The following is a 27,817-nucleotide window of genomic DNA, read 5'->3' as shown; positions in this document are numbered from 1 at the left end:
TATCCAATTTGTACACCCTCCCACTCTTCTCCAATCTTAAATTCTGATTATTTGAATTTTTGTGTGCCCAGGCAGGCTGCCTGCTTTGAAGCATGCAATGCCTGCTCTGCAGACAGGCCTTTGTCTGGAAGCAACGAAGCAACAGCACAGACTGCATTGCTGAACCAGCAGAATTCTCTACCCTATTTTCTAGTATTGCATATGGAGACCACTTCTGGTCAAGTTTATCTACTACTGTTTCTGTCCTTAAAAAAATAATAGAAAATCAAATTGGAATTGACTTCAAAAGTTTACTCACAAGTTCTTTTGCACATGGAGAAGGCAGGCTTAAGTCCCCTGCAGGTTTTGTCTAGCTGCACACAGTTGCAGATACTATGATTACTGTATGAGATCACCAATGGCATTGCCAAACATTTCTTAAAAGTTTAGAGTATGTAAAATATCCCCTTCTTTTCAGCAACCCTACCCACATAAAAGTCCACTATCAAAAGCTCAATGGTTACTACACTATAAATATCATAATCTCAGAAATTATACTTTTAGGCAAAGAATTCACAATAAGTATTCAGCTTTAGATATTTTATGAGCAAAGGTGTTTTAATGTGTCACATTTCAAAAGCATCAATCTTTCTTTACAAGAAAAGTCACTTCATAGTTTTGGAGCTAGAGAGGTCCACAAGACTTTCTGCAAATTAAAAGTGCATGAAATACACGCATCATCCTTCATACATAAAATATTTTGCAATAGGGTTCAGAACACTGTAAATGTTAAACAATACTTAAGAGTTAAAAGTACCTGAAAAGAATCTCCCCTTGGAGAGAGAAATTAACTGAATATCCTCCTGGACAGCTGTGCAAGTTCTCAACGAATGCTTTTCTGTACAAGTGGTTTAGAAATCACACAGTAAGTTCTGGAATATTCAAAACAATGATTTGACAGAACAAGCATTCTACAGTTACCTCAATTCCATGTTATTTTGTTACAAACAGTTATCCTGGCCTAAGCCCTGTGTACTGGTGCTCAGATTCACGGCCTCATCCATGCAACATCATCTGTCTCAAGAGATTAAACTTAGCTCTTGTACTAAAGCCCAAATGGGTGACTGAATAAATTCAGCAGCTTTCTAGCACTGAGCCCCTTCCCTCCCATGCAACTTGACTCATTCAAATTTCAAATATTAAATAGCAGGCTTATCAAAGTGAGGTCATGTATAAACAGCACAGTCAAAAGCTGATACCCGATTGAGGAAGACCAGTGGTAGAAAATGCATTAAGCGTTTTTGAAGGCAGAAGTTTACACCACCACTGCTACAGAGAAAGAGGGAAAATATTAAAATGAAATTAAAGAAACAAGTTAGTAATTTCAGTAACTGTGTTTTGTCATTCAATACAGAATAAGGCAAAACAGTTTATTTATGCAGTGATGAGGGAAACTTGAGAAACTAAATTACGACCTGCCCCCCTGAGAGATCAAGTCCAGAAATCAAGACCAGTATCTTAAAATTTAGCTTTTCCTAGCCTAAGATAATAAAGTTTTAACGTGTAATTGCTATTTCACAGTATTCTCTAAACCCAGAATTATAAACAGAGGTGTGCGTCTTGGAAATTCAACAGCAATAAAATTCAGTTGAAGAAAACCACACTGCATAAGAACTAACTGGAGCTACACACTGGCTAGTAAACCAAATTAAGACAGAAAGGGTGGAAAGTTGGTGGTTTGTTTTGTTTTTACCTCCTGAGCTTCATACGGAGCCTACTCTATAACTAGTGTGTGACTAGAGAACATAAAGAAGGACTACAGAGCCCTGGGAGAGGTGGTTAGGGGCTCTGGAGCTCAGATTGTCTTTTCGTCAATTCTCCAGGATACAGGGGAGGACCTTAAAAAAGCTAGGAGGGTTGGCCAGGTCAATAAATGGTTAGAAGGGTGGTTCCATAGACAGGAGTTTGGGTGTCTTGAACATGGGACCCAAGTTTGTAGGCCAGGTCTACTGGGGGCTGGTGAAGCTGCGCTGAGCGGTTTTGGTAGGAGACTTGCCAGACTGGTCAAGGAGGCTTCAAACTAGATGTGCTGGGGGAGGGGGCAACAGTCCCAGTCAGTTGCCAGCACCTATAATAAACGCTCACAGCAATGTAGAGATATTCCAGCTGCATCACCCAATGAGCCGGCTTCATTTGGAGCTCGGCTCAGATGCCTCTATACAAACGCCCGTAGCATGGGGAACCAACAAGAGGAATTAGAGATGTGTGCACGTCTACGGGGGTATGATGTAACAGGCATCACAGAAACACGGTGGGATGGCTCCTATGACTGGAGTGCTGGAATGGAAGGTTACAGGCTCTTTAGAAAAGGCAGGCCTGGCAGGCGGGGAGGGGGAGCTGCCCTTTATGTTAGGGATAGGCTGGAGAGTACGAAACTCTGGGGACAGGTGAGCAGTCAACAGAGAGTTTGTGGGTCAGGGTTAAAGGGAGAACAGCGATGGGAGACATTACTGTGGGGATCTGTTACAGACTGCCTGATCAGGAGGAAGCTGCAGATGAAACGCTCTACAGACAGGAAAAGCCTCACGCTCGCAGGCCCTTGTTCTCGTGAGGGACTCCAACCACCCTGACATCTGTTGGAATGATGGTATGGCCTGGCACAAGCAATCCAGGAGGTTCCTTGATTGCATGGAAGACAACTTCCTTCTGCAAGTAACAGAGGAGCTGGCAAGGAGAGGTGCCATGCTTGACGTTGTGCTAACCCACAGGGAAGGGCTCGCTGGAAACGTGACGCTCCAGGGCAGCCTTGGATGCAGCAATCACAAGATGGTCGAATTCGAGATCCTCAGGACAGTGAGAAGAACGTGCAGCAAGCTCACTGCCCTGGACTGCAAGAGAGCAGACTCTGGCCTCTTCAGGAACCTGCTTAGTAAGGTTCCATGGGATATAGCCCTAGAGGGCAGGGGGGCCCAAGACTGTTGGTTGATATTCAAGGATCACCTACTGCTAGCTCAGGAGTGCTGCATCCCAACTAGAAGGAAGTGCAGCAAGAGGGCCAGGAGACCTCCTTGGAAGGATAAGGAGCTGCTGAGGAAAATTCAAAGGAAAAAAGAGGCTTATAAAAGGTGGAAGCAAGGACAGGCGGCCTGGGAAAAATACAGGGATGTTGTCTGGAAAGCTAGGGACCAGGTTAGGAAAGCTAAGGCCCAGTATTAAACTGGGCTAGGGATGTTAAGGGTAACAGGAAGGGATTCTATAGGTATGTAGCAAATAAAAGACAGACCAGGGACAACACAGGCCCCTCCAGAAGCTATCAGGAGAACTGGTTACCCTGGGTTTGGAGAAGGCTGAGGTTCTCAATGACTTCTTTGCCTCAGTCTTCACTGGCAAAGGCTCTGGCCACACCACCCAAGTCTTGAAAAGCAGATGCAGGGACTGTGAGAATGAAGACCCTAGGCCCACTGTAGGAGAAGATTTGGTTCGAGACCATCTTAAAAACCTAAACGTACACAAGTCCATGGGACCTGATGAAATCCATGTGCGGGTCCTGAAGGAGCTGGCAAATGAAGTTGCTAAGCCACTGGCCATCATATTTGAAAACTCGTGGCAGTCAGGTGAAGTTCCCGACGACTGGAAAAAGGGAAATATAACCCTCACTTTCAAGAAGGGGAAAATGGAAGACCCAGGGAATTACAGACCAGTCAGTCTCACCTCTGTGCCTGGCAAAAATCTTAACTCATTTGCTATCATCACATGTTCACTTAAATCATAAATGCAGTAATTTCTTCCACTTTATCCACACAGAAATACCCCTTAGAAAGAAATTGCAATGCAGAAACAAATATTATCCATCCAAATAGACTTCATGTTCTAACTGCCAGCCTACTGATAAGCAAAGGTGCTCCATGATTACAAGTATGGGAGAGCAGCCAGTGCAGTGATACAGAAACCCTTCCAAATCTGAGCTAGCAAGGGACAAGAAATTACTTACTTTATAAGTTTTTATCACAGTGAGTATAACCTGCAGGAAATATACTCTTGCATTTGGCTACTGCATGTATTATTAAGATCCATAATTTTCACATAATGTTCCTTAAAGTAAATACTATCACTAAACATAGTTTTGTCCAGCAGTACCTGATGATGAAATGACTGAGCTTTATACATGTCATCATGTGTAACTGAGCTACAGTATTCAAATTCCTTCTGAAAACCCCTACCACTAACATGACAACACCAAAACACACAGGCATTGCAGGTGCAAATCTGCTTGACACATGCATAACACCTGTTCACAGGGACAGAACAGCACGTAAGTTTCCAGAAATACCTTCCTATCTAACCCCATTCCATCACACTTGGGGTTTCCTGGCTTTTGCCAGTAACGTTACTTCCACATCCATGCACATGAACTTAGTTAATATTTAATGTTCTTTTGTGGACAGAAAAGACTAAAATCTACACACTCTAGATTGACACTTGCTCTTTTTATAAGTATACATATAAATCTGCTTTGGGGGAATTCATTTAATAGGAACATTTAAATTTGTTCCTGAAACTCCTGACCAAACTTAGTCTTCTTTGGTCCCTCACACTAAAACCAACTTTCCATCATCCAGACCACAGATGTTAGAACTACAGATGTGCAAAAAGAGTCCTAGAATATTGGTTTCCTCTATGAAAAGACTACTTCAAAGTAAGTGTAATCTCCAGAAAGTGCAATCTTTCCTTTCTGGAAAGCCAGGTTTTGCCATGCCACAGTAGCCTGACAGGCAGGTCAGAACCAGCAGCAAACCTAGACCCCTGCAATAGAAGTCAATGTCAGATACAAAACCTGGCTTAAATATCACACTTGGAACTTGACCAGTGAGTCACAGCATTGCCATCACAGCAGAAATGGGTCTATATATAGCTATGACTCAAGTTCAACATTCTTAGCATTAAGAAAAATAGAGTAAATCTACATTGATCAAGTGAGTTCATTTTGGTAAAAAAGTGACCACCTTTATGGACTACACTTCACAGGCTACACTGTTTGGCTAGCCACAGATTCTGCTCTCTGCTTCTGTGCGTTTTCTTTTTTGCCCTACAGGTTATCTGAAAACTAAAAGCAACACAAGAAATGCATACACAGAGAGTATTTTCAGAAATTCCTTAAGTTTCTGCCCACTAGAATATAACTGGGATAACTGACATGTCTTGACATCTGCTTAGGAACACTTGTGACAGGTAAAATAACGTTAATTATCTACAGCTATCCAATCCATCAGGTTTCTTCCTATTCATCACTATATGTGAAGTGTGCTATTGCTAAATGAGCTATTTACAAATGTAAACTATGTAATTAAAGTTTTAAAATAAATAGACAGCCTTTATATTAGGTAGCAACCTGACGACAAGGTAACAGATCATCCAGTTACATCTTTCAAAGTGATCTGTGTATGCTGCTCTCTTTTTGTTTTTAATGGAGAAAATCCTTAGCTCACATCTGCAAGAACTTCCTTGGATTTCTTCGTTTATGCTGGATAATTATGTAAAAACTCCTTAAGTTTTGTTGGATAGTCTGTCATCACTCCAGTTGCTCCTAGATCAAATGCTCTCTTGTATTCTTGTTCTTCATTCAGTACCCAAATATACACCTGTAAAATGGGAAAGACAAATTATTCCAGGAAATACTCAAAGAAATAAAAAAGGCGACTTTTGACTTAAGTTTTTTCATGTGAGAGATGATGCCACATATATTTAAAACAATATATTATTACACATGCCAAAGACATACACACAAACACATCCAACTTCTCCCTCACCCTCCAAATGGAGGCATTTTCTAGTGGCAATTCCAGCTCCATTTCATTACTTTCAGAGACTTCAGGTATTTGTATTCCATTATTTTGTTAAAAGCCCAGAACAGGTAAGCAGTTTAGCAGATTTTGTAGGTTTAAGTTTGAAGTGTTTGTGTGTGGATCTTAAAGAAATTTAAAGAGTTTTTTTCCAAACATACAATTCTTGCTTTGCAACAACAGAAATGCAAATATAAGAGCATAAGCTATTGCTGAGAAACCAAAAAGCAATGCATAACCTAGCAACACACAGAACATGCTGGGGAGAACACAAACCCATCTTAAGGCCATATGCAGCTGGTTCAAATTCTCACTATGTCAAAAACACATTTCCTTTCTCCTTGCCACAACGTACCTGAATGCCTCGCGCAGTGAGGTGGTCAAAAAGTGCTTTCCGCATCAGCAGGCTGCAGTAAGAAGAACTATGTTATTTAAGAACTTGAAGTATATATGAAATTTTCAATGCATGTTGATACTCTGTAATAATTTTTTTCATACAGCGTTTAGATTCAATGTTTTCCGAAAGAGATTAGAAACCTAATTATAGAAAGCCTTTAGCTCAAGCAACTCAAGACTGATTAATACAGTACCCAGAAATCTGCATTAGCTATGCATATTTGTATCAACTCTTCTGCAGATTAAATCCAGTAGACTCCTTCATTGTACATGTACCCCGCACCATGTCTGATGAATTAATCCCTTTGCTTCCAGAAGAGATTTTAACTCTACTGGCCACTTCAGAAATCAAGCTGACAGATGTCAGACACAGAAGAGCCAGAAGAAACTAACTGCAAATCACATTCAAAGTGTGTTGCAAAGTTGTCTCTGAAGCATGGATATTCTTCAAATGCAGTGTTCCATGTGAACCAAATAGCATCTCCTCTAACAACATTATGAAACAGTCACAATCCCATGAAACATGAAAGCTGCATTCTGAATCTACTTGCATGTTAATTAGCTGACCACAGTTAATGGCAAACTAAATAGACTAAGTTGGAATAATGACCACTTATTGCACCTCAGTATATTTCAGTTTATGAAAAATAAAAGCATACAGCAACACCTAAGTAAGATTTGGGTATGATTTATCCTGTACTGACAAAAAAGCTAGAGGAAACTGAGAAAATAAATAATTAAATTCTAACACAAGTAGCTATAGCAATAGTCTTGGTTGCTTGAGCCAACTGTTAAAATACAGCCAAATAGAAATAAAAATGCAATCAGATACAAGCTTACGTGTCAGCTAGCCAGATAATAAATTTCTGGCTTCTTGTCACTTTCTGTGGTTCTTTCAGCCTGTTGAGGAAGAGAAAACAAAAGATTACCAGGGCACAGTTTAAAATATTAAGATGTTCCTGCAAAAGGAACATGAAGAATTAATCTTGCAGTTTCTCAAATTAGAACAGCAATTTCACTACGACAGTGACTTAGAATTGGGTTACACAAGAGAATGCGCCACATTTAAGAGAAGCAGCAGAGATGGGTATTCAGCATCATTCTGAGTACAGTATGATAAAAAATGAGCGTGTGAAAACTTGTATTTACCCTACTAATGACTTGCCTCTTGGCCTTAATCAGACTAATTTGTTCTCAACAAAGAGGGAGAAAAGTGCAAGAATTAGTTATTTGTATGGAACTGCTCCATATTACTATCTAGATGGCAAGTTGTAAGGGTAATCTGTGTGAAGGCAGTATTCACAGGAAATGCTGCAAACACGCAACACTGGTATACACAGGCATCCCACATGAACAAGTGAGTAACCTGGAGCTGGACAGAGACAGGTTAACTACAGAGGAGGAGGGTTCCACAGCTTTCTCTGAGGAATATACAGAAGTGCCTAAATTAACAAAAGAGTCTCCTCAGTCCAAGGATGCTGACTAAACCAACGTTCAAGGTGGCATCACCATTCACTTGCTTTACTACCATTTCAGTGCAGCACCCACCAAGAGACTCAAACTCACTTGAGGATGATTGAAGGCATGGGAATCTCCAAGAATTCTTCCTTGAAAGGAATGAATGGCAGCAGACCAGTGTAGAACAGGCCAAGAAGCAGGAGGACACGTTGCAAACAGAAGATGATGGGAATATCAGCGTTCTGCAGGAACCACAAAAGCAAGATTCTAAATTGCCTTGGTAGATAGTTGAGTCTGTTGCAATTAAATTTATTCATCAGTACACATCTAAAGTTTAGCGCTTGCACCTAAAGATTAAGCTGCCAACTGTTTATGACATGCTTGCACTGAATTTAAATTACTCTTCCTTGTAACCTGTAATCCAAGCAACAGTTTTATGCAGTTTGAAGGAGCAACAGGGACCTGAAAAGGCAAAGTTTCACTGGCTGCACTACTGCATTTGTTACCTGCCTTCATCATCTTTCCAGACTGCACGACACTACACGTTCTCTGTCAGACAAGTACTATCACAAAGAAGAGGATATGCTTTAGCACAGGACTTGTTACAGTTTGAAACCACATCAACTTGCATCACAACACATTTTAAAGATGCCGGTTTATGAACTAAAATATCTGGGTATTGATGTTACAAAAATGAACAAATATAAGTGCTTTTCAGGTAAGAAATGGTGTGTTGTCCTGAATAGATAAATTAGAACAATATCCATACCCTCAACTAGATCAGTTTCACTCAGGTACGGAACTCCTTTGGACTAAACAAAGTTTTAATTTAATTCTAAATGGTACGCTTCCTCAAAAAAGAAATAAAAGAAATAAACCAGAAAGAAATAACATCTACAGCTGTAAACCAGCTTTATACCAATGTAACTGTGTGTCAGCTAGTGGCCACATCCATTATTTTCATAAAAAGAAACGGACAATAAGCAATCCTTAGAAAAATTGCTTTTGTAGCAGATGAATGATGTGCAAACCATCCTGTAACAGTTCCTGGCATAAAATCATGCTTCCCTGTATCTTACAGAACAAGAATAAAACATGATTAAGCTTAATATGGATGTTAACTGTGTTTGATTTATCCTAACAGCACAGTAAGCAGAATATATCTAAGTACAAAATTTCCCATCACATCTAGAAAGTCAGGCATAGCTGACTAAATATTGATTTACAGGGTGCTTTGCTGTACATTTTGTCACCACACAGTAACAAGCAAGAATGAAGCTCAGCTGGACCCGGTCTTACCTCCTTAAGACACTTTGATACAACCTCGTAATTCACATTCCCCCATACTGTCAAATGCTCTCGCTTATACTGACTCACCAGCTCAGAAACCTGCAACATAAAAAAGCAGAACCCTCAGATGTATTCACTGAAATTATGTGCAGCATTACTTAATGGAAACTCTACTTCCTGCTTTCCAACTATGCAAGTCATTAACAATAGTTCTTCTATACCTTTTCCTATCTTAAGAGGATTGTGCTGCTTTGACTGGAAAGAAACAAGTGATCAGGTCAGCGGATAAAAGGAAAGACCATTATACCTAAATGCCATGGTTTAATCCCCATCAGCAGCTAAGTATCATGCAGCTGCTCACTCACTCCCCTCAGCAAACCAGTGGGATGGGGAGGAGAACCAGAATAAAAGGCAAAAGAATCTGGGTTGAGAGAACAGTTGTAAAACATAACAAATAAAGAGAGGGGAATAAACCCCAAGAGAAAACAAGTAATACACACTACAACTGCTCACCACCCGCTGACCAATGCCCAGCATGTCCTCGAACAGTGACCAGTGGCTCCCACCCAATCACCTCCCCAAGTTTCTATACTGGGCACGGCATGATGTGGTATGGAATATCCCGTTGGCTAATTCGGGTCAGGTGTCCTGGCTGTGCTCTCTCCTGGCTTCTTCTGCCCCTACTCACTGGCAGAGCATGAGAAACGACAAAGTTCTTGACTTCAGGTAAGCACTTCTTAACAACAACTAAATCATCGGTGTATTATCAACACTATTCTCATACTAAAGCTAAAACAGGGCATTGTAGCAGGAAGAAAACTAACTCTACCTCAAATGCAGCCAGGGCATTACAAAAAGCCCCCTGGAGAACTTAAGGAAACTCAATGGCAAAACAGTATCTGATGGAAAGCAGATCTCCTTTTCTGTGATGAGCACTTATCTTTACACTGACACTGTGGTTTTATGCTGCTGTGGCAAGCAAGAGCCTTCACATGAAGTACAAACCAAATGTGTCTCTAGCAGTGTAGCATCATGTCAATATAAAGGGTCAGTAAAGAGCTGCTTGCTAGATATCATGCACGAGATCACTTCATACATGGAGCAAGATCTAACACGTGAAGGATGAGGCAGCCCAAGAGCACAGACTGCCATTAATCCAAGAAACTAAGAAACTTCTTTGGAATTTCAACATCATTACATGACATTCAGTCTCAGTTCAGCGTGGATTTTCATGTACCTTTTTGATCAACACATTGTTGTTCACTTTGATGTCAATGTTGACAGGAGTTTGTGGAAATGCCTCAAACACCTCTTTCAGGAGTGGAATACGGTTATCTTTTCCCTCACAGTGACATTCTGGGAAAACAAGAAAATTGTCACTGCTGTGGCCATTTTTAATATACCGCAGATAAAAGCTGAGACGTCAGAGTGCCAGTTATCTTAACATTTGAAAAAGTATATAGTTCCTAGATTTAGCATGTTTCTAAACAATTTAAAAAAAAAAAAAAAAGGAATTTACTTCACTCAGCTGTAATTCATTATGACAAGCTCATTTCCATAATGAAAATGCCCTGAGCATACTGCACATTTAGGTTTTAACTTTGTGAAATTCATAATTTAGCAACAGTAGGTGTGCAGGCATCGTTAAAATCCTCAAATAGCAAACATGGGCTCAGTTACCACATACCAAATGCAATGAGATTAATATGGAATGCGACAAAATGACAAGAACTTTTTCTTCTAGGAAAATTTACTGGAGAAGCACCATCAGTAAAAGGAACAGAAGGCAAAACCCCCAAACTTTATTGTATGAAACTGCTTATGGCTCTAACAAATTACCTGAAGGCTCTTGCTACTTCTTTGTATTTTAAGTATTTTGCAATTTTGAACAGAAAAGTTTAACACTAAATTTGCTTGCTGGGCAACTGAAATCTTGAAGGGTTATACAAGACAGGCACAAACCCCCTCAAGCAAATACATTTACTATCATCTCCAGTAGCCTTTTCTAGATGGCAATGTTCTCAATTTTAGTCTGTGTGCTTTATTCAAATTACAATCCCACAAATCAGTTTTCAGAAGAGGTTATGTTTTTTAATACGTTTTCTTCTCTTGCAGCAATACTGGTACTGAATTTTGTCGTACATACAGTAATTACTGCTCTTTTCATTTATCTTCTGAAGACATCTGTATTATCTGACATGTTGTAGTACTTCAGTCCCAGAGTACATCAGCACAATGACACTTATATGGTAAAGAAACTCTCTTCTACCTTCTCTTCGTTTTTCAGAACAACAAATTTTCAATCAGCACCTTCTGGAGAATTCACAAGGGAACGAGAAAGCAGTTGCAAGAAGTAGACAAGCAAACAGCTGAAACGTTTACAGAAGAGATACATGACATCTTAAACTTCATCACTGCCAAGTGATGTGGAAAAAAAAAAAATCTATTTTGGTTTCTAAACCTAGGACTGTATTTTCCCTTTAAAACTTCTCTTATCAAGATACTGATAGAAGCAAATCCTCTTTTCCCTTTGCCAATTTGAAATTGCCACACTACAATAATAGAAACTTAGTTACTGTAAACTGAAACAGCAGGAGACAAAAACTTACCTTTCTGAAAGGTGACATCCAGCTTGCAGAGATATGGTGGCAGTTCCTTAAAATTAAAGGGAAATGGAACACTAATTCAAATGTGGGAATGTAATCATCCATTTTTTTGAAAAAGACAAAATAAAATATTCATAAGCCATGTAAGTTACCTTTAAAGACAAAACCTTTTTTAAAATCTTCTTGCCCATACAGTAACTTATTTTATGACTGTGTTTATTCTTACTCGAACTATCTGGCATTCTTAGACTTGTGCTACCTGTAGCTGAGTAAGTCAAAACATTTCCAGATACTTGTCTGAAAATTCTGATAATTCCATTTCAATATCAGATAGAAAGACAGTTCTGTAAAACAGACTTTTAAAATAGTAAATGCAGGTGGGATTCACCTGCCCATTGTCCCACTAAAAAGCTGGTCACATGAAAAGGAGCTTGTTGATTAAGCTGCCTTTGCCATCAGTACAGCAAAGCAGGCCCTACCTCCAGACAGGTCTTCAGCCTGCTCCTGGAAGGAGTTACCCTCTGGAAATGTGCTGGGTGTGATCCCCTGACTACACATGGAGCCAAGTTAACTTGTTCTTTCAGTAAGACAGGATGAATCTTCTCAGATTTTGGATATTAGACATACATGCACACGAGCTTCCTGCCACCCCAGTCACTCCACAAACACATTTTTAAATACCATCTAGCACTACCGTTTTTTTCTTCAACTTACAGAGTATTTGAGGTCAGATATGTTGACATCAACTCCTGTTGATCGCTTCAAGTTCTCATCATGGGACACAACCACTTGCTCATCTTTTGTCAGGTGACAATCCAGCTCCAACATGTCTGTTCCTATATTAACCGCACTGGAAGCGAAGAAGCTTGCCTTGAACCACACATGTATTTGGTAAAGATCCAAACCTAACACATCCATGTTATTCCACCAAACTAATCCCACTGGAATTACTTTGGATGCTTTATGATGCAATGATTCCTCACCATCTTGCTACAAAGCGAGAAGCAAATAACTGCTGCAGTGAGAAAGCTGATGCAAGAACAAACAAGGTATCATGAATCAGAGACAGAATTTAAGCTTTGGCTTCATCTTCCATAGAAATAAAGTAGCTGTCGATTGCAGCTTACCACCTCAGGATTCAGAAACTGACTTCTAATATAATTTTGAGTGGTGTTTATCAGGACCACTGGAAGAAGACAGCTCTTAAAAAAACAATCAATTTTGTGGGAAGCATAGACAACAAGTGACAGGGATGTGAAAGCCCTTTTTTACTTAAGTTAATCAGGAAATTAGCAATGGGGATTTTGGCTGGCAAAATGACATTTAAAAAAATTAATACTTTAATGAGAAATCTGTAATATTAAATTTAAAAAAAATACAAACCACTAGAAGCCAGTCATATTTTTCAAAGGAAAAAAAAATCTATTCCTGTTCCAATCTGCTGCTCTGAAGAGTTCTATCTATTCCAATCCAATTCCAAATCCACTCTATCAAAGCTTAGCTCATAAGTGTAAAGAAAGTAGAAAGCAGTAATAATGATGAAAAATAAGTACAGGAAACCTCACACTAGAGAAGAACTAATAACAAGAACTGAAGTGCTCATTTCCTTAGAAAAGATACTCAGAAGGTCCCAGCAGACAGCTGAAAGTCCTGACCTGAAGCATGAACACTTCCCTCAAAACACCAGGCTATTCCTTTTTAACCACCTACGAACAAACCTGTAACATCTGAGAATACAGTTTATACAAGACTCAAAGCTCTGTGACTTCACTAGCAGCCTTTTCCTTAAGTACAGATGCGCCCCAAACATTCACAAATGCAATAGCAAAGCAAAACAAAAAAACATAATAAAATTGAACATACTCCTTTAAGTGCTTAACACAATTTCTGGTCCAGCTGGGATAATGACCAAGAAGACAGTTGTCAAATTAAAACCAATTTATTAACTGTTTTCCAGTGCCACTAATTTAGAATTAGGAGAGGAACAAAATCCTATTACACATGAAAGATACACAGCCTGTTCCGTGTAATTTTGCCTCCTGAGGAACAGCATCTCCAAACACACTGCAGGAGATCTGCCAAATCTGTAGATGTTCCCAGCTAGTACCATGTATTATTAATTAACCAACCAAATTTATCAGAAATATTACTGCTTAAGAAATTCAGGAGTGATGCTACATGGAAAAACAAGAACAACAACTTTCCTTGTTAACAAATCTGGGAATTTGCCAGGCTCTTACTAGCAGCTTGCTGCTAAATAAGCTCCCTTAAAGTGCCGAGTCTTTTCAGCTGGAAACCAGTTTGTTCTGCAGCTCTGTAATAACACATCAATCTACAGGACTCCAGAGAAGACTCCAGATCTCTCCAGATTCAGAAGAATGTGTTGGATTCAGATCCAACTGCTCTAGAACAAAAGCTGTGAAGCAGACTCCCATTTGCAAATTAAGATGATTGAGCTCTTTGCGCTTGTGTTTAACTCCAACTGTTTTCAAGTAAAATGACATACCAGAAACTATCTAAGAAAAGCCTTAGTTTGCAAATTAAATTCCACTAGGCGACGCATAATGTAGCACAATGTAGCACAATGTATAGAGTTTATAAATACTAAGTTGATCTCATGCTTTTATTCCTGTAGCTACAGTGTTTAAAGCTTTCTCTCTAAAGTATGTTCATAAAAGAAAAGGAAATACAGTAGGAAAATACCTGGAGAGTTTACTTAGCAGCTTCCTGTCAAGACAATGCTAAAGTACATGGCTCTATTAGGGACTATTAAACTAGTAAATGAATCCTTATGACATCTTTTATGCCAGATCCCCAAATACTTTTAGACGCAAAGTGTCTCTCTTAGCTTAAGATCAGTTATTTTAAAATCTAAACCCACCACAGCAGCATTTAAATGCAATATAACATGATTGCAGCCCCCCAGAAAACATCTATTAGTCATTTTACCATGAAAAAACAAAGGAGTACTGCCTTTGGTACAAAAAGCTTATAATTGCTTCCCAGAATATTTATAAATTAAGCTAGTTAGAGGTTGAAATTACCACTAAGGCCTCTCCTTTCGTATGCTTTATGTACTACTATAATAATTTTTTCGTTGTCATGCAACAGTATTAAATATTCTCCAATTGCTGTTAAAAAGTAAATAGCATAAATAAAACTATGTGCTTGTCAATACTTAGGTTACTGTCAACAAGGCAAAACCAAGGGGGTAGGTCTTATGCTGCAGACAAGCATCCTCTTTTGGATTCAACTACATCACCAGTCAAACATGGCTGTGTGTCCAAACCTGCAGAAACAGCTCTTGCAGGCTTCATGCAAAATCTGATGCATAAAAATGATGGATAAGCTCATACGAGACATCTGAGCCAATCTAGGTTAATTTTTCACCATGCAGATCACCTATTTTCTTCCCAGTTCCTTCTGGTAGCTTATCAGTGGAGATAGGAAGGACAAAGCCTTTACCCCTTGACAGAGGAAGCCAGAAGACTTTCTACTGCCTAATGCAGTAATTGCTCTGACTCTGCTTTCTGCAGGAGTACAATGCCTTTATCCAACCGATCTCAAAGTAACTTTGACATCAGCAGTTGTGATGAGTTCAAAAAGCAGACCTCACCACATTTGTTACCACTGTAATAATTATAAATAATTAGAATGGTTAGAGGAGAGTCAGACCAATGTCTGTATTACCACAAAACATTATCTGACTCCTAGCACAGTCCTTACTCCAAGTACTACAGCTCACTTCTGGGAATGAGATAAAAATAAGCTATGGTGTAACTCACTTTGCAAGAGCCCCACACATTTAAAACCAGTATGATACTAAATGAAAATTAAGAAATGGTTAAAAAGCAGAAACAGAAAAAACACACTTTCAGTAGCAGACTTGAGAAAAGGCAGATCAGCAGGAAAAAAACCCCAACAAACTAAAACACAAAAGTATGCTAAGCTTCCATGGAGACAGAAAATACTGCAGTGCTTTCAATAGCACTGTTCAGTTGGGAAAGCTGGCACTCCTCAGCCCGCAAGGAAATGTGCAAACTGATGAGGCTACTTAGCAAAAAGCAAATTTAAAAAAAGCCCAAAACAATCAAAACAAAAAGAAGCCTAAGTAATTTTGGTCACTTCTTACTGGCAGCTAGAGTTTTAGATATGCTTCCTTTTGAAATGCCTTTGAGAACCTTGTTAGAATTCACTACTTAAACTCTGGGGACTTAAAAGGCTTTCCAGTACAAGCTCCATTTTAAATGCCTAGATAAAAGGCTTTCACTTCACATACATATAAAGGGAAAAAAACAGAACACAAACATTTTTAATAGATTTACAGAGGATTTCTTACAGCCATAACAGCAGTCAACAGATTCAGACTTCCTGAAATCCAACCTTATATGCTAATTAGCTAATATGCTAATTGGCCTAGGATATGATCTGAAATACCTTTTGTGAAACATCAATGCATCTAGAAAAAACAGCTTTTGGTTACAAAAAATAACTTTATAATGATACATAAATTAATAGAAGTAATGACCATTAAACACGTAAGCAGTATTGCTTCATGTTTTATTTAACACAGGAGGAATCAGGCCTCAGGGGTTTTATTTCAAATGGCCAGTCTACCATGTTACCGGGTGCAACTCAAATTTTGCAATACCCTAATTCCTTCCTGTTTAAATTGGAGTGATATTTAGCAATCCACAGAAGTCACCCACAGGAGAGATGACTTTCAGAAAGAGGACACTGCACCCCAAACAACTGAAGTCATATCTTCATTGATTGCTTCACTCACTGCAAACAGAGAGAACACCGCTGACTTAGGCATTATTAGTTCCGTTTGTACTCACTGGTGAAAGGCTGCCATCGTGTTTTCCAGGTTTTCTCCAGCACCTACAAAAGTAACAAAAACTAAAACACATGAAAATTCCTTTTCCTCCCCTCAATCCCAGTGCAAATACATATTTTTTTTTTTTAATAATAAATAAAATATGCATATTTTGAGGAAATATTTGGAGGTAGTATGAAGCTAGAGTCAGAAATCCTTGTTGCCACCAACCTACTGGGGAGACCCAAGAGACAGGACTTCCTGAAGGGAAGGGGGAGAATACTGTTAGCTTGGATTTGTGTAACAAAATGTGTCTTGGCTTGTTTTACCAGAGGTTGGATACCATTTTTACTTAAAGGCACTGTATTTGGCCATAATAATATGCTCCACAGGCATTGTAAAAGTATATGCAAAATGCCTACTCCCACTAACTCTGAAGTAACACAAGGAAAGGTGACAAGAGGAAAGAAAGAAAAAAACACACCCAACCCAAAACAAAAGGGAAAGAAAAAAGTGCCCAAGACTCTCTAAAGCTGATATTCCCTAAACGTGTGACCCAGTTGATGCTCAAAGGGGCAACAACCTCCTTTCTCAGTGTAAGCATACATCTTGAAACAGCACAAATCTGCCAGTGAAGGCTTGTGCTGCTGGCAAAAGGAGGCCTTGTACACAAGAAATAAAACACACATCAACTCCAGTTAAGAAATGAAGGCACAAGCATTTTCTCTCAGGCAGGAGTAAACTCTTTAAGCCATCATTCTCAACATAAAAATCTTTGAAAGTCAGCCTGGTTAGGGAGTGGAAAAGCTTGTTTGTGCCTTCTCCCTCCCTCAAAAAAACTGGCAGTATCATGTACTGAAATCCAACTTCAGGAAGATCCACGTACCAATGAGGATATCGATGCAAATTTTAAGCACTCATTGACAGTGATGAATGACAGACTTTGTAAACAACAATTATAAAAGCTCCAATTAAGGCTTTGTCTATTAATGAGGCCTCATCAGTACATCCTTACACAAGTCCGTGCTTAGTTACTTAATGAAAACGATGCAATTCTATGCAGGCACAACTAGCAATTTAATATTGTTATTATCAGGTGAGCTTGCATTGGCAAGTTCAGACAACAAAAGACATAACTGACTTGTAATGACACAATCTGTGTTGTTTATCATGAACCAATACAGTAAATCCACAGCAGCTTCTGTGATCAGGCGTTCACTGATATTTTATGGAATTTGAGGGCAGAACTGGGAATAAGCCAACTGGCAAAAGTGACTGGGGGATAGAGCAGAGCATGAGAATCCCGTTGTATACTTTGATGAATGCCTAACAGATGGAGAAAACCTGCACAGGACTTGGATGGTCAGTTAACTGCAATAAAGATTGATAACTTATCAATTGTGACAACTCAGCCCATGCATCCTGCCAAGTAAGAGAGGTGAAAAAATCCTGAGTCAGCCTTCAGTTTGTGAACAAACCAACAGTATCCCAACATTCCTGGGCAGAAAGTCCCAAAAATACAACTCAAAAGTGACTGATTTGACAAGTCACATGTTAGGGAGGTAGGTATGGCCAGTCAAACCAGTTGGTAACAAAAAGCCTGACTTGTAGAGTTCTGTGAAAATGAGGAAAAAAGTTGAGAGATACCTGAAACAGGAATTCTAGGTTAGAAACATGGCTTCCACAAACCACACTCAGAAAAGGGAACTAAGACAAGCGAGTGATTTGATGTGCTAAATCATTTTTCCTCCTTAGAAAATGAAAAGGCTGGGCTGACCAAAGGGCTTCTGACAGGTACTTAAATGCACCTCCAGATCCATGCCTCATCCACTTATGTTGTTGCATTTCCCACACAGAAATCACCTTCCCCAGCAAACTTCAGCATCCTATGAGCCAAAATGTAACATCAAAAAATTATGATTATATATTCTAACTTTGAAAGCACTACCATAGGACAAGATGAAGTCAATGTCAAGCACTGACTCAAGGAGGGTTCTTCCCCCGATGTAAGCAAAACAGACTGTTAGGAAGAATACTGCCAGCAGGTCAAGGGAGGTGACTGTTGTCCTCTACTCAGCACCAGTGAAATCACACCTAGAATGATATGCCCAGTTCTGGGCTCCAAAGTACAAGGCAGACACGGATCTACTTGTACAAGTCCATAGAAAATAAGGGATGCTGTGAAAATTCAGGAATAAAAGATTCTTGCATACAGCGAGAGGCTGCGAGTGCTGGAATTGTTTAGCCTAGAGAAGAGAAGCTTTGGAGGATATTTGTGTATAACTACCAGATGGGAAGAAGTAAAGAAGACTGCGCCAGACTTTCCTCTGTGGTGCCCAGGGAAAGGACAAGAGGCAACAGGAACAAATCGAAATACAGGAAGCACAGTTTATAAACATAAGAAAAAACCCTTTTTTATTGCAAGAGTGATCAAACTCTGGAACAGGCTGCCCAGAGAGGCTGTGGAGCTTCCATCCTTGGATGTATTCAAAACCTAACTTGACAAGGTTGTGAACAACCTGCTGTAGTCACCCTTGGTCTGGTCGGATGAGATGATCTCCAGGGGTCCCTTCTAATATCAACTCTTCTGTGACTCTGTAAAAATCATCATGCTACCTTGCCTCAAAGACCCTGTAACCCAATCCATGAAGCCGGCATTGGCAGAGGACTCTTAACACAGAACATCAAGACCTCATTACTGTTCTCAGAAGTGACTAATTCTAAAATTATACAGAAGTGAAGAAATAATTCAGGGATGCTTGCACTGATGAGCTATAAACCAACATAAGAACATTCCTGTGCGAAGATAGAAGCGAACTCAAAACCCACAGACTTAAACTTCAGAACAGAAAAAGCCAAACAAGTTAAGCGTTACCTTGATATACTAAGTTAATAGGAGTAATGCAATAGGCAACCTCACACTGCGTCTAAAGCTACAGCATGACTAAAGCTTGATGAGAACTTAAGCCCCACAGGAATCTAAGTTATAAGGTAAACACTACAGAGAGTAGAGAGTAAGTGATCTTCAGTCTCACAGTACCCAACAGCCAGCAAGCTGCCCAAATGCTAAGGGTTGTACCTCCACTACAGGTGTATTTCACACTACACAGGCACAGAACAACTCAAAGGCTGTGGACTTTGAACAAATAATGAATAATCCTCCTACTGAGTAAGGCTTTCCTGTTGTTCTAATGGTGCAACTAGTCAAAACACTTCCTCTCCAGGCTCAGGGCTGTATTATCTTAAGTAAGGTCACTGCAAAGAAGTGAAAACAAAAGCAAGCTCCAAAGTCATCTGCAAGTTTTTAAATAGCTGGCACATTAACAAACAAACAGGTAACAATCAAAACTGAGAACCTTCGTTCATGGAATGAAAAAACACCAGGAAACAGCAAATACATGCACCCCAAAGCAAAAGGTGCATTTTTTGCTAGAGTTACAACAAAACTTAATCTGAGGTACAAACAAAATAAATGTGGGTAATAAAATCTGTAAGAGATGAGCTCTAGCTTTTGTATTTTGATAATTCCAGGCAGTACTTAAGGACCATTGGCTACAAATGTGATCGAACACAGCATGAGATGTGACACTGAAAACTGGTTAAACTCGGCATCCGATGTATCTCCCATGCTCACTAGAAAAGTGATTTTTCACAAAGTAAATGAGGCAGAAGGGGAAAGCGCGGAACTGATCTTCACAGAGCAGGAAAATACAAATTCCGGTATTTTTTTCCTCCCATTACGTAGGAAAAGGTAGAAGAAACTTTAAAACCATTTTAGACAGATGCAAGCAGCCCACCCACAAGGCCTTGGCACAAGCTGCATGGAGGAGACAAAACTCTCAGAACGGGATGGGATTCACCACAGCACTGAACCATTTAAGCTGTCTGCAACTGCAAGGGACAAGAACAAAGTCACGGCAAACTGCGCTGCTACTGAAATCAGAAAGCAAAGCAAACGGGAGTTTAGAGGCAAGAACAGCCACCTTTGGTACCTGGTTTAAGCGGCAGTCAGTCACCTCTCGCATTAGGAGAAATGCCACGGTACGGAACCATTAAAGCAAAGAATACGTACGTCTGAGACCCACGTAACACAAGCGGCTTTCGGCTGACGCGTTCCGCGTTCGCAGACGGATTCAGCCCTGAAACCAAGCTCTGCTCAGCAGGTGGCTCCTAAAATTAGGCTGCGGGAGGAAGGTCTGCAGGGAGCCCGCGGCGGGCAGCGCCCAGGGGCCCCTCAGCACCCTCCGCAGGGCTCCGCAGCGCCCGCCCGCACTGAGGCAGCGGGGAGCCGCGGGGGCCCTCAGCCCACCTCAGAGCGGGGCGGGAAGCAGCGCCCTGGGGCCGCAGCGGGCAGACTGCCGCCCCCCCCCCGCATCCCGTCACTCACCGCCGCGGTGGGAGATGTGCCGGCAACGGAAGCGCTGCCGCTTGGGCCGGTGGAGCAGCCCCGGACACTTGAGGAGCAGCGCCGAGGTGAGGACGTATCCGCCCAGCGTGGAGAGCACGTAGAGCGCCGCCGACATCCTGCGCCTCTCGCCGGCGGCGTCCCGCTGCCAGCCCGGCCCGCCTCGCCCCACCGCGCACCCGGCTCTCCGCGAGGCTGCCGCGCAGCCGCACCGCCGCCCCGAGTGCGCAGGCGCACGGACCCCTGGCCTCCCCGTCGGCGGCTCGGCCGTGAGGGGGGCGGCGGGGCCGTGTGCCGGTGTCCCTGGTAAAAGCGGTTAGCGAGCGCCGCCAGCCATTTCCAGCTGCACGCGGGCATTCCCCGTCTCGCTTTCCCTGTAGCATGGCCGCGTCCCTCGGAGAGCCCGTTCTCTGCAGCGCTTCTCAGTGCCTGAGCACCGCGCAGTGCTCGGTAACCCCGAGCTCATGAGGAGCATCATGAGGTACCGTTGTCCTCAGTGATACACGACGGCGTTTTCCACACCCAGCTGCTTAGAGATGTACTGAACAGAAAGCAGGTCTCAGCTCTGGTCATGCAGTGTAATTACTGTATTACAGCAAATTAAATTCTATATATGCATGTGACCATCAGGAAAAACTCTTTTACTGTGAGAATGACAGAGCACTGGAACAGGTTGCCCAGGGGGGTTGTGGAGTCTCCTACGTTGGAGATATTCAAGGCCCACCTGGACAAGTTCCTGTGTGATGTACTGTAGGTTACCCTGCTCTTGCAGGGGGGTTGGACTAGATGATCTTTTTAGGTCCCTTCCAACCCTTGGGATTCTGTGAAATTCAGTTAGGCCTCCACCTGCAGCTACTGGCACTAATGCATCTTACCTCAACTAAATGTTAGGGGTTGATTGACCATGATTAACGTTTTGGCACCAAAGGTGCCGTGCAAAGCTCGCCGCCTCTCAGCGCATCTGGAAACCAAACTCCCTCAATCTGAGACTGAAACGAGGCCAGAGCTGTCCTTTCGCAAGAAGTCTGTTTCATCACTGCAAGTCAAGCTAGACTGACAATTAAGCTGCGGTTGCTTACAAAGAACAAGCTCTATGTTTTCCATCATTCCATACCAGCAGGTTTAGTTTCCAAAGAGATCCGACATTCCAAAATATTAAGTTGGCCTTTTAACAAAATCTGATCTGTGAATACAAATACAGTAAAATATCTCACCTTCATAGAGGTAAGCCCAGTTTCTGACTTTGGTATTAATACAAATCAGAACTGAAATCCCTTTAATTTAAGACAAGATCAAAGGCAACCCACATTAAAAGCATCTATTATTTACACAGAAATAGCTTGTTTAGGAAAAGATGAAAGATTCAGCTCATTATTGGCTCAGTATGACAAAGGAAACTTGATTTCAGGCAATGCTCATTCTTAAATATTCCTGTGTGTCTAGAAGGACAGAATGGAGAAAAGCACAATTCTCAAAACGTGGTAGTACAGGCCCAGCACATTGCCAACCAGCTTTTATTTTTTTTACATATGAAAATTTAATAAATGGAAAATTCCCATGTGTCTGATTCCTTCCTCTGCTTTGATATCAGACCTTACTTCCAACCGTGTTCCAGCAAAATACAGCAGCCCTCACAAGACTGCAGCGATAGCTGTTGGGTAACAGACATGAATCAAAATCCATTTGGGTTGAAGATAGTCTTTTCAAACAAAACCCAATCCACCAGAATAATTGCTATTGTGTAACCGCTTTCAGTATTCCTCGGAGAACTTTGTAACTCATTAGTTGTTGGCTTTCTTTGGGAGGAAAGCAGGGGCCACGTTCTGTAACGTACGCATAAGGAAACCTCAGAACCCACAGTCCGTCAGATGGGAGGGTTATCTCCTGCTTCTCAGGGTAGAACACAGGGCAAGGTGGTGGCCCTGGTTGAACCTGAAATGAAAAGGAAGCGTGAGCAGATAATGAAATATCATTAGAATTAAAACAAAAAAAGCAAACAAAATAACAAAAAATCCTCCAGGAAACCATTGTGCCGTTATTGTGAGACTCCATTGCCAGTTTTACCACAGCAAAGATGTCAAATTTAAGGCTGCAGATTACATCCTAAGAGATCCCCAATACAAACACAAGCCGTTCGCCTCTTAAGGTGTTAACATTGGATTTCAATACTGCACCACAGTTATCCATCCCCAAGCTGTTACCACCCTCTAAACCAATGGGAATTTTCAAGGACTTCAGCAACATTTAATAGGGCTTTTGTATAATTCACATTAAAAGCTTCAGAAAGTCTTATTCACATGAGAAACTGATGTGCGAAAGCCACACCACATAGCATCACAGATATTTGTAATAAAAACACTCCCTTAGAAGTCAAAAGCTGTCCTACAGGTGTAAGCTGGGAATGAAGAGCAAAGTATCAGCACAAACTGAACCTTCAGTGCTTGCCTCAGTTTCAAACAATAACATGATAAATTGCAAATGGTACTGAAATGCTGGTGCTGCAGTCAGTATTCTGCCTTGAACTTCCACAGCAAAGCACGTTCTTATGGAGCTTTTTCTCCATTTTTTTAATACATATTTAAAAAAAAAAAAAAATCCAATTAAAACCCGAACATCATTTCACCTCCTAAATTCAAAGGGTTACTAAGAGTAATCAATCTCAGCAATGAGTGGCTGCTTTTCTCTGACATCTAAAATGATATATTCATTCTTATTATTAGCCGCTTGTTCCCTTTTTTAAAAGAAGCAATTATTACAGCATGGAATGCCATCAATTCATCCTTGATAAAGCATTTTTTAAAGCTTACTTTACACAAAGTATAAAGCTGCCATAAACCAATCTTGAAGTTTAAAAAGAACCAGACTGTTTATGAAACAGCTACTTTTGGTGACTAGTGCCTAAGAGAACTCGTCTGAAGTAGGTTTTGAGTCAGGTGGAGTTTCCTGTAGCACCTCTCTGACACCCTTCGCCTACCATGCTAGTGCTTTCCAGTCCTGCAATTAATGCTGCACCAATCAACCCTGTCTGCACTCACCAGATTCCCTCTTTAGTGTCTTACCTGAGGCGTTAGTGTAATCTGCAGTGGAGCATCAGGAACCACCACAAAGAGCCTCATGAACTGAGCGTAATGTGGCTTCAGTCCCCGTCCCTGCGTCGAGGACAGGATGTACAGTGGCATGTCAGAATTGAGGGCTTTGATGGCAGATTCCTTTGGCCCCCCTCCCATCACTTTCATGACCTTATCAGGCCCTGAACACATGAACCTCCTTCCACGTGCATCTTCATATTCAAATCCTACAAAAGCTCGAGCTATGTCATCTCTCCGTCTTCCCCTTCCCATCACAACCGCACTTCTTTTTCCAGGAACAGCCTTGTTAGGTGCAGGCCAGGAATTGGTATCTAAGTCCCCTTCATCTTCAGTTCTTGTCCTGATGACAATGTCCCAAGGCATTAAATAATTTGTTCCTGGGATAAAGCCTTGTTGATCTAAGCCTGTGTGGAAGTTATAAGCCTTAGCAGGCCCCAACTTAACCAGTGACCAGCTGGAGAACTTGGGCAAAAGGCCTTTGGGGCAATTGGAGTGGAGCATCCCAGGGAGGTACTCAACAGTGGAGGCCTGGCGATCGACCAGACTCGGCCTTTTCTCACTTTTGGAGTCCCCACTCTGCCCATGATTTTCTGTGTTGTCCCCTCCACCCTGGGCATCGGGCGGGTAAGTGCCCAAGCTGCCCGTCGACTGTCCCAGGCTGAGGGCTAAGCTCAGGCCTGTGCTTTCCCCCTGAGTCTGAGGTTCTTTTTCCTTGAGTTTCTCAATCTCGCCTTCTGGAGGGGCAGGTGACGACTCATCCCGAGCAGGCGCCGGATCAGGTGTGCTTGGCTGGAATACAGGAAAATTGATGTGCTCCAGTTTCCCACAGCATTTTTCTTCCAGCAGCTATGAGAAAGAAAACATGGTTAACTTTCCATCTTTCACTTTGAGATGTGGGAGCTTCAGTCATAACATGCAGCAGCTACAAGATTCAAGAGATCTGTGCTATGTAACAACCAAAGCAGCGATGGGAATGCAGCCCACAGACAAAATGAACTTAAAATTCACATGAACCAACACGCTTGATGTGTAAATAGATGCTCCTGTGTACATGCACTGGCGAAGACTGGAACTGCCTGCTCTGGTCAGCCCATCATGCAAAAATCTCCCAGAAATATCTTCCCCAAGCAACATCTACAAGCTGATAAGGTTAAGAGAAACTTACATGTAGTCACTTCAGAATACAGACTTCGTCAATGAAGCAAAAGCACTGCTTGAAGCAAAAATAGGGACCTAATAGTTACCTGGTAGAAGTCATAATTAGCTGCTTTGATATCAAAGGGATCGTCCCGTGGAGCTTGTTTCCTTCCACAGTTACAGGCACCAGTGGAACGAGCCCGGCTGTTGTGGTACAGAACTGGAGGATTTCTGTCTGCTTCTGGCTTTTCCCCTAAAAGCAAAATCAATCAAACCCCAGGTGAATTGCTTCCAGTTTCTAGAGATTCTTTAGTTCCCTTCATCCACTGCTTCCTCCTTGCTATATACATAATTATTTGCCAGCAATGCCAGTTTGTCAAGCAACACATTCCTTTCTCACTTCTAATACAAGTTCCAGTCTAGGTTATACCATTAAACTGAACTTTCTTTGGTTTTACAGTCTTTTCATAAAAGGCATAAATACTCCTCTCTGCAATGAATATGTATCAGACAATTTCTACTCCTTGACTGGTATCAGTCAAGCTATTTAAGGGGGGTTACTTATACTTCCTAGTGAACTTTTGTTCTCTTACACATCTGCTGTTAGGAGGACTACAGTGTAATGCTTCTAATTAGCAAAATGGAATCAGAGTTACTACTAAAATCCAAATTACTACTGCCAGTGGACTTGCTCCTAAACATTACTCAACATAAAAGAAACCTGTGCAACAGCTTTGCTGCAATTAATCCCACTGTAAGACGACACTATAGCTGCCACGCTTTCACCTTCCATAACATGCAGAGTCAGCGTTTCAGCCTAAAATATTTTAAAGCAGATATAAAATTAAACCATGAAACCCCAGGGAGCTTCTTTACCTGCTTTTGGGAGCAGATGAAACTTATGCACGCAGTGTTGGTCAGTTAAACTTCGCTCTTCGCAGAGTTGATGCCCGTTGCTCCAGAACTTGTAGCAGTCCTCATTCAGCTGCATGGCATACTTATGAAAGGCCGGTCCACGGGCATGCTGGCTGTACACACGCAAGGCCTGTGCCAGCTGGTTCTTGTGGACTGTCATGGTGTAGTTGTGGGGCAGATTGGACTGATAGGCGCTGTGGGCCATGGGGAGAGCTTTCTGGCAACGGTTTTCAGAGAATTTGGTGTCTATATCTAAATAGCCTTCCAAGACTTTGATGCTACCCATGATTTTTGAGCTCAGTTCCCCAGCGGTCGGGTCATCATCTTTGCCTTCAATGGTCACTTCATACAGTTTTAAAGCTGCAGCAGCCCACTTCTGGTAGGTTGGGAGCTCGAAGTGAGAGGGCTGCGGGTTCCTTCCCACACTATCATCGAAGCCTTTCTTGCTGAGCACCAGCTCCACGTGCTGCCACAAGAACTCCTTAAGGGTGCAGTCCACAAGCTGCCCAGAGGAGCTGGAGCTGCTGCTCTCTGCATGGAAGGAGAGCTGCTGCCTGCCGTGCCGCATCATCTGATACCTCCTGGGTCCTGACAGGGTGGGAGCCAGCAGCGAGTCAGTCTCTCTCATGGTGCAGTTGTTCCTGAGTTGGTCAAGAAGCATGGCCACCGGATCATCTCCATCCAGGACCCCACCAGCCACAATGTACACAAACGCCTGGTTAGCAGGCACAGTGAACAGGCAGTTGATGCTCTGGTTGGTTAACACCCTGCTCTTGCGGAAGATGCGGTAGATCTGATCCTCCAGAGCGTGCTGCAGCCTCCTCTTAGGGGAGTGCTTCTTGGGGGGTGGCTTTTCCAGGTGACCACAGGGGTCCTGGCCCCTGCTTGGGAGGGGATCCACCTTGAGGGCTCCGTTGAGCTGGAAGAGGAAGAGGAGGCGTGGAGGGCAGGGCCTGCAGTTGAGCTTCCATTCCTTGCCAATCGGGCAGTCTTTGATGGCAGCCTTCATGGAGGGCAGGACCTTCTGCCGCAGCCCATCCAGCGCCCTGAAGACGCGATCATAGGTGATGTCGAAGGAGCAGGTGGGGTGCACCAGCAGCAGGATGTGGCAGACAGAGAAGAGGTAGAGGAGGCTCAGGCAGTGCAGCTTCTCCTGGTGCTTCCAGAACTCGTGGGCCTCAGCGTGGGACAGCGGGGAGGGGCCACCGGAGGGGTGGCCGGGCCCCGTCTCCCTGCTTTCGGCCGCCGCCAGGTCCCCGCACGCCCGCAGCAGCTGCCGCGTGTCACAGATGCTGGTGAGCACCAGGAACAGCACCCGGTTCTCCTGGCTGTAGTAGGCCTGCAGCTGGTTGTAGTCCTTGGTGGCCGGGTCCACCTCCTCCCCCAGGACGCCGTCCGCCAGGTCGGGGTCATCCTCCTCATCGAAGAGGGGGAAGACCTGCCGGTCGCACACGGTGTTCACCAGGGCCTCCTTCTCCGAGCACAGCTGCAGCGCCGTCTTCCCGAAGATGCCCACCACGCACACCTCCTCATCGCCGCCGCTGCCCTCGGCGGCGGCCGTGGCGGCCAGCAGCAGGTCCCGCAGGCTCATGGGCCCCACCGCCGCTGCCACCGCCATAGCCCCCGCCCCGCCGGGCAGCCCGCCCGCCAGCGGCATGGCCCCGCTCCGGCAGCACCCGCCCGGAAACGGTGGCGCCCCGGCCCGCGCATGCGCGACGCGCCTCGGGGGTGGGACTCAGCCGGTGCGGGGGGCCCGGCGCGGTGCTCAGCGGAGACCGGGGCAGAGCCGGCCATGGCTCTGCTCCGCCGCCCCGGGTGAACCGGGCGCTAGCAGAGCCAGCAGCAGAGCGCGGAGCTGCTGCTTTCCTTTGCGCCTTTCAACC

At 42.7% G+C, this 27,817-nt stretch overlaps 2 protein-coding genes across 3 annotated transcripts; both read right to left on the bottom strand.

Annotated features, from left to right (window-relative positions):
- Nucleotides 1-570: 570 nt before the first annotated feature.
- Nucleotides 571-21,015, bottom strand: GDPD1 (glycerophosphodiester phosphodiesterase domain containing 1). Of its 2 annotated transcripts, none has more exons than XM_065694313.1 (10): nt 20,776-21,015; nt 16,411-16,453; nt 12,284-12,419; nt 11,573-11,618; nt 10,201-10,319; nt 8,973-9,062; nt 7,782-7,915; nt 7,056-7,115; nt 6,175-6,226; nt 571-5,618 (listed from the first exon to the last, which is right to left on the bottom strand). In XM_065694313.1, the coding sequence occupies exons 1-10, from the start codon at nt 20,909-20,911 to the stop codon at nt 5,496-5,498; spliced, it is 939 nt and encodes a 312-aa protein (XP_065550385.1). In that variant the 5' UTR covers nt 20,912-21,015; the 3' UTR covers nt 571-5,495. The 2 variants fall into 2 exon arrangements, with proteins under 2 accessions (XP_065550385.1, XP_065550386.1); XM_065694314.1 differs by lacking the exon at nt 20,776-21,015 and adding an exon at nt 20,461-20,731.
- Nucleotides 21,016-22,272: 1,257 nt separating this feature from the next.
- SMG8 (SMG8 nonsense mediated mRNA decay factor) lies at nt 22,273-27,609 on the bottom strand. The gene is made up of 4 exons (XM_065694312.1): nt 25,896-27,609; nt 25,127-25,272; nt 23,853-24,728; nt 22,273-22,725 (listed from the first exon to the last, which is right to left on the bottom strand). Exons 1-4 carry the CDS (start codon nt 27,589-27,591, stop codon nt 22,528-22,530), a joined length of 2,916 nt encoding a protein of 971 aa, XP_065550384.1. The 5' UTR covers nt 27,592-27,609; the 3' UTR covers nt 22,273-22,527.
- Nucleotides 27,610-27,817: the final 208 nt, after the last annotated feature.

The sequence above is a fragment of the Lathamus discolor genome, chromosome 14 (assembly GCF_037157495.1).
Source record: "Lathamus discolor isolate bLatDis1 chromosome 14, bLatDis1.hap1, whole genome shotgun sequence".
In the NCBI taxonomy this organism is placed as follows: Eukaryota; Metazoa; Chordata; class Aves; order Psittaciformes; family Psittacidae; genus Lathamus; species Lathamus discolor.
The sequence above is the reverse complement of the archived record's forward strand: the minus strand, read 5'-3'. Positions and strand labels throughout refer to the sequence as shown.

Excerpts from the sequence above, each read along its gene's own strand:
- GDPD1 (XM_065694313.1), bottom strand. The coding sequence starts at position 20,911 with ATGTCGGCGGCGCTCTACGTGCTCTCCACGCTGGGCGGATACGTCCTC. Across the intron at positions 7,116-7,781 it reads ATGCCTTCAATCATCCTCAA|GCTGAAAGAACCACAGAAAG; the intron begins GTGAGTTTGAGT and ends CTTCCTCAACAG. Across the intron at positions 6,227-7,055 it reads ATTATCTGGCTAGCTGACAC|CCTGCTGATGCGGAAAGCAC; the intron begins GTAAGCTTGTAT and ends TTCTTACTGCAG.
- SMG8 (XM_065694312.1), bottom strand. The coding sequence starts at position 27,591 with ATGCCGCTGGCGGGCGGGCTGCCCGGCGGGGCGGGGGCTATGGCGGTG. Across the intron at positions 25,273-25,895 it reads TCATCTGCTCCCAAAAGCAG|GGGAAAAGCCAGAAGCAGAC; the intron begins GTAAAGAAGCTC and ends TTTTGCTTTTAG. Across the intron at positions 24,729-25,126 it reads CTAATTATGACTTCTACCAG|CTGCTGGAAGAAAAATGCTG; the intron begins GTAACTATTAGG and ends TCTTTCTCATAG.